We start from the raw sequence: 6,911 nt of genomic DNA, 5'->3' as shown, positions 1-6,911 counted from the left end.
CCTGATCCTGCATCTAGATCAGAGATCTGTCTGGACAGCTTTCATTGTAGGAATGTGGCCTAAGGGATTTAAGAACCCTCTAGTATTAATAGCAATGGAATTAGGGTGTCTGAATTCCATAGCTCTGCTATGAACATCTCAGCCAAGGAGCATGGGTAACATTTTCAGAAGTGACAATCACAGTAATCAGTCTGATTTAGTCTCCAAAGTGTCTGTGTCAATTTGCAAAATGAGACATAGGCTCCTAAGTCACTTAGACACTTTTGAACATTTCACCGTGGATTGATTTTTGTACTCATACTGGTTAAGCACATGGATTATTATTCTAATAGAAAGTTATTCCAAATAAATCATACATTTAAATAAATGAATCCATGGCTCATATGTATTAGGACATTAAAAGGTAGTTAAACACAACTCCTCCCACCAAGAATCTGAAAATAGTACAATGAGATGACATTACAGTTCCAGTTCCAAGCCCTTTTTGCATGATCTTTAGAGGAACAAAACAAACACATAGTCAATGTTCCCCTAGCCTTCTCCACACAAAAACACAAAACAGACTGTCCCCTCCTGCTCTGGGACATCGTCCCTAAAGCCCCCAAGACAATACAATTATTAAAATGGCAGCTAGAAAAGCTGAAATTAGCTTTTGTGTTTGTATGTTATTTATAGATACGTGGGATGCGCTTGACAGTGACTTTGGCCTTTTGGAGGCTATCATGTATTCAACAATTCTTTAGTAGTACAGTCCTTGTATTATGCATGGACAATCCAAGTTTATTGGCATTGGAGAAGAGTTCATTTCGATCAACAGAGTTTTTGTACATTTTAATTCACTCCCTCAAATACTAAGGTGACCATATTACCCTAGGAGTACACAGAACACGTTTTCTTCTTTCTTTCTCCCTCGCCCTCCCAGGACACATTAACATTTTAACATGGCTTGTAAATTACAACCAATGGGTGACAAAAACAAATCTCTTTTTTCAAAGTATAATTAATCTCCTATATATGTCTGCTATCCATAGTAGGTTGGACTCTCCTGGGTGAGAACCAGGGCTTTTTTACAGTAAGCTGGTCCAGTGTGATATCACAGATATAAAAAATACTCCATTCTGTATCAAAACTAGGCACATGCCTTTTATTTATATGAAGAGAGGACCGACAGAGCAGAACATTTCTGCCCTAAGCTATGCCTCTATGCCTCTCTGGCCTTCTACATGAAAACAAAAGTATCTTGGGTTATCTCATTGGTAACTACAGAGGTTTAATTTGGAGTTTGAGTGTAGTTAAGGGGAGGAGTGACATCACACTTGGGTCAGTCTTGGTGGATAGCTCAAAGCACAACCTCTCATTCATATTGCTTTAAAATGTACACAGTATATATGTATATTAAAAAAAAAGATAAGTTCAATTTCTTTGTGGTGTTGAACCAATTCTAGGGTATGATGCAAGGCTTTAACAAATGAGATCTATAGATACAAATTTCACTGCAGAGTATGTTTTAGACAAATGTGTCTTTTTAAATATGTAAATCCTACACTGTAGGTTTTTTCCTTTCTTTTTCTTTTTGTAGTGGTAGAAAATGTTGAATAACTGTCCATGAACATGAGCCAACAGTTCATTACTGAGATCCCCAGAATGCCAATATTTGCAATGCAAACAATTAGTACCATTTACCAACGATTTGAAAGGCCCTGACACACATGCCTCAAGTCTAGGAGGCTCTATTGTACACCCCCAAATAGTCTTTCCATTTCCACATAACCATTTGACACAGTGACAACTGCATTGAGCTGCCCCTGCCTGGCAATTCCACATGCCAGGCATGTTTAATTGGTTATAATGCCACAGAGAAAAGCGCTGCTCACATTATACCATCAAATCATTTTCATGTTGAACCTCCGTGGTCCAGCAACCTCCCCTTCAACCACAGCACCGTTGTTTTTGCGGGGGACATACTCAAGGTCAATGCTGGTTTTGTGCTTGCCTTTTCCTCGGCTCCACACAAAAAGAAGTAGGAAACAAAATAAAACCACTCCAAGGAATGTGAAACAGCCCATGGCTGTGGACACCAGTATTGTCTTAAGATCCAGAGAGAAGGTGTTCACATTGGTTCCATTGGAACTGGTGTCATTGGAGTCTGTCATATACATAGGGGTCCTGTTGGCATAAAGGAAACGGTCTGAAGTAAATCCTTTTACCGTAAGGGATGCTGAGTATGTGTCATTCCCAGCTGCATTACTCGCAATACAAATGTAGGTTCCCGTGTCTTGATCTTGAGCAAATCGGATCTCTAGCATGCCATCTCCCAGCACTGTGGCTCTTCCATTTGATTTAGTCGTGATCAGCCTCCGTCGTGGTGTCACCCAGGAGATGGTAGGCTGAGGGTCACCATCAGCATTGCACATCAGTTGCACTGTCTGCCCTTCCTCCACTACCAGGTACTGTAGTTTCTTGTCTCGTATCTTGGGCTTCTTGCAGGTGAAGTAAAAGGAAAGGGCAGTACTATGAAAGTCTTTGAACGGCTTCTCTCTGACGCTGTCTGGGCCGGCACACATGGGCTGCTGGCCACCAAACTGTAACGTGGGCTGCCTTTGTAATATCCAAAGGAGGCGGCAATCACAAGCCAGGGGGTTGTTGTTAATGCAGAGGATCTCAAGAGTTTTGGAGGAATGAAATACATTCTCTTCTAGTGTTTCTAATAGGTTTTGGGACACATTAAGAACACGCAAAAAACGGAGCCCTTGGAAAGCATGTGGTTCAATGGTACGTAACTGGGCCCCTACCATGTGCAGTTCCTGCAGACGCACCAAATCTGCAATCATGCCTGCTTCTATGGCGCTTATGGGGTTGAAAGAGAGGTTTAGATGTGTCAGGTAAACCAGGTGTTTAAGAGCAGAATAAGGTATTGCAGACAGGTTGGTGTTGGTGACTGAGAGAGAAGTGAGGTTGAGACCATACAGGCTATTGGCAGGCATCATGTCCAGTAAAGGCCAGTAGTTGATCTCCAGGTCTTTTAGGCGAAACAATCTCTTAAAGGCATATGCAGGCAAAAGGTTAATGTTGAGATGTCTCAGATGCAGGCTGATGAGGTTGTGAAGATGGGAAAGGGCTTCTGTTGGTACAGCTGTTAAGTTGCATTTCTCCAGGGTGAGCTGCTCCAGGCTAAGCAGTCCGCTGAATGCCCTGTGGGATATATAAACCAAATCATTGTCCCCAACCTCAAGGGACTTCAGGTTATGCAGATCTTGGAACATGTAGTCCAGCAAAATGACAATCTTGTTTTCACTTATATCAAGCTTTGTTAAGTTTGACAACCCTGTGAATACCCCTAGAGGGACGAGTTTCAGACGGTTTCCTTTCAGTCTCAGCGAGCGCAAATTGAAAAGATTGTTAAAAGCTCCAGGCTCTACATTGGCAACAATATTGTCACTGAGGTCTATCTCCTCGAGCAGCGGGTAGGATGTGAATTCCTCAGGATTGATGCTCTTCAGTCGGTTCTTGCTTAGATCCAGGATTTTGGTCTCAATGGGGATGCCCTCAGGGATAGAGATCAGGCGCCTCCTGTGACAACTAACAGACTTGTTCTGTGCTGAGCACTCACAGCGTGCTGGGCAGCCTATGGTGGACTCCATGAAAACAAGCAGCACAGCCAGACCTAGGAATGGCTGCCAGCATGATATGGCCGTGTGAAGCATGACTCCTCCAATGTTGTCTACTTCTTGGTCACAAGCCTGGAGGAAGAAGTAAGAAAAAGGGGAGAAGATAGCTTAGTAACAAAATAGTGTTTTGACCAGATTTCTGGCACCCATTTCAAAGCAGGCATAGATTTCCATGCAAAACCACAATGAAACCACATAGTAAATGGAGACAAAAAGAAAACAGATTTTCATTACAAGTCAAGAGATAGGTCTAAGAATCTGTTCACATACACCATTCAGCAATTCTTCTTACTGGATACAGTGACTAGAGTATTATTTTTCCAATGTAGGTCTTGGCATGAGAGTGCTGTTGCTAAATCAGAGACAAACACACTCTCTGTGGTAACAGGCATAGCAATACAATTAATTGCACTTATGAAATGTTTGCAGCGCTGGGACCCAGTGATGTGATATTAAAGCTTGACAGACAGACAGACAGACAGATGGAATTGATGCATCTCTGATTAGCATGTACATTCTTATTGAAACTTTGCTTTAGCTTCACAAAGGGATTTTATTTATTAAGCCCAATTGAGATGAAAGCTATTGCAAAGGTCACTGCTTACCGAGTACCTTTTTCATTCTTAAATATGTAAGGAGTGATGGGGAGAGAGGAGCAGCAGCAGTGAACCACTCCCCGCCCCTCCACAAAACACTTCCCAAATAGAGACAATGTATTGCTTCATAGCCACAGTTTCTATTAGATTTATTTACTCCCACCTGCAGATTTAAACCGAGGGAAGCTTATCCAAGAACGTCATCTATTAAATTCAATTACTGTCCCCTGAAGCTGCATTTTAAAGGATCTCTGTGACTCCATACACAAAAAAGATGTTCCTAAGTCACATGAAAGTATGTGACTAAAAACACTTTTCAGAGCTAGACACATTGCTCGCATAGGCAGTGCAAGTTTCCTCTCATAACTGTGTGCATGCACCTTAGCCTTGACCTGCATGGCCTCCCTCTTCCACTCCAGTGCTTCTCCCAGGCAGAAACTGATAATGCTGGTAAATTGTGTGGTGGTTTGTGATGTTACCCAGGGACTAGGATGAAGACCATTCTTTGTTACACTACCTATAAAAATACATTTCAACCTTGTCCTGTACGGACAAACTGCTGAGAATCATTTAGCTTCCCCCTTCAGTAGAAGTCTTGAGAATAAAAATTACTGGTTATGTCCAACTGTGACAAAGGTTTTCCAAGATAAACTTCACTTCATTAGGAACTAAGTTAAGACTGAAAATCATTAGGCCTCTGTGATTTGGGTCTGTCCACTGAATTCTGATCAAAGGGGCTTTCAGCCACTCTGATCATTATATTTTAACTCAGTCTGTGAGGTTAGCACTTTCATGGTTATACTTCTGCTGAGCAGGGAATTCATTCCCCATCTTATTCACCTAATGTAGAAAACAAAAAGTAAATAGGTTCAGTGGAAGACAAGCATCCCCGGAGTGCTTATCTGAGTTGGCAAAAGTATTAAATGTTTTTCTGCAGACATCCATGCTATCTGGTAACTAAAACTTCAAAGTAACATAAAAGTTGGAGATAAGGAGAATGAAAAGTGACAAAAGGATTTCTTCACCATGACTGGATGAAGAAAAAGAGGTTGTTTTTGTAATAACTTGTTTGTATGTGTATACATGTGCACTGGAAAATTTGTACACATTAATATGCCTGTGTATGTCTGAGGTTCAGAGGTTTAAGATGGTGTAAATTATATGTTTGGAAGTACAGGAGGAGGGGAGTCTAAAAGAATGAAACTGATTTGATTCACACAATTGCAGGCCAGAAGAAAATGTGAATTAAAGTTGAGAGAATAGAGGGTTAATTTTAACTTCTTGCTGCATAGGCATCCCAGCCCCACTCATCACATCTTCTTCCTCCTACTAGTTATTTTTGTGGAGACTTTCCTCCCTTCCAACTCCCTTGTGTGCATTTTAGGCCTTGCCCTCACTAGGGAAATAAAAATTGTGCTTTGACTTCATGTAATCCCAGGCTATTCAACTTTGGAAGTCCTGGGGGCCACAATGATACCCACAGCGCATGCCAAGGGCTGCAACTTAAGTGTGGTTGCATATACATGCAAATATATATGCAAATATATGCAAATAGCTTCTTTCACACAATGCCCCAGCACTCCCAGCACCTCTTCCCTGAGGTCTAGAAATGCCGACACTCTGTACCCATCTGTTCCAGCCAGCCCGTCTTTCAATGCTCACCCCATGTGGGAGACACTTTGCCGTTGTGGAGCATGTTCCCAGTGGAGGACATGTTTAAAGGATTCCACCCACAGGCCACGTTGAGCCCCGCGTAAACCCAAACCGCACCGTGGGCTGCAAATAAATGGGCTGTGGGTTGCATGTGGCCCACAGGCCGGTACTATCACCGCTTCATCCCGGGTTTCTCCTCCATTGCAGTCTCCCTTACCCACCTCCTCAAGAAAGAGAGTCCAAACCAAATCCAGTGGACTCAAGCTTGTGAGGAAGCTTTCCAAGCCCTAAAGGCCCAGCTCTGTTGAGAACCTGTCCTGTACAGCCCTGACTTCTCAAGGGAGCTCTTGTTATAGACAGATGCCTCAGAGCTGTTCTCTCCCGATCCTCTACATCAGTATTTCCCAGAGAGAAGACCTACTCTGCAATCGAAGAGGAGGTGCTAGTGGTGAAATGGGTAGTGGACTCACTCTGGGTATGTCTACGCTACCCCGCTAGTTTGAACATTCCATGAGGAGTAATGGTAGTTCGAACTAGGAAGCCTAGTTCGAACTACCTAGTTCGTGCCGCATGTAGCCGCGCGGCACGGGGTTCGAACGAGCGGGGATTTAAAAATGGCGGCGACCCGCTTATGCAAATGAAGCCCGGGAAATTCAAATCCCGGGATTCATTTGCAAGTGAGGTATGCCTACATTACCCCGCTAGTTCGAACTAGCGGGGTAGTGTAGACATACCCTCTGATATTACCTCCTGGGAAGACACAGACCATGCCCCTCTTCACTGGCTACATGCAATGGAAAAGACAAACCCCAGAATTATGAGGTGGTACCTCTCCCTCCAACCCTTTCTCCTTTTGGATTCAACATTGTGCTAGGAAGGCCCATGCAAATGCAGACTTTTTCTCCAAGGGGGATGGAACGCAGCTGGGGGAGGGCCAGACCCCAATGGCGGTCATAAGGGAGGCGGGGGAATGCGTGAGGGAGTGAGAGGAGGG

General features: G+C 43.3%; 1 protein-coding gene across 5 annotated transcripts in view; it reads right to left on the bottom strand.

The window, feature by feature from the left end:
• Nucleotides 1-612: 612 nt before the first annotated feature.
• Nucleotides 613-6,911, bottom strand: part of LINGO2 (leucine rich repeat and Ig domain containing 2) — an 839,851-nt gene continuing 833,552 nt past the window's right edge. For all 5 annotated transcript variants that reach the window (XM_025185824.3, XM_025185823.3, XM_025185822.3 and 2 more), the window contains one exon: nt 613-3,740. In XM_025185824.3, coding sequence (XP_025041609.2) covers nt 1,884-3,704 — 1,821 coding nt within the window. In that variant the 5' untranslated portion in view covers nt 3,705-3,740 and the 3' untranslated portion in view covers nt 613-1,883. The remainder of the gene's footprint in view (nt 3,741-6,911) is intronic.

Source organism: Pelodiscus sinensis, chromosome 6 (genome assembly GCF_052426305.1).
Source record: "Pelodiscus sinensis isolate ZL-2025 chromosome 6, ASM5242630v1, whole genome shotgun sequence".
Classification (NCBI taxonomy): Eukaryota; Metazoa; Chordata; order Testudines; family Trionychidae; genus Pelodiscus; species Pelodiscus sinensis.
Note: the sequence above shows the minus strand (reverse complement) of the source record. Positions and strands in the feature narration are given on the sequence as shown.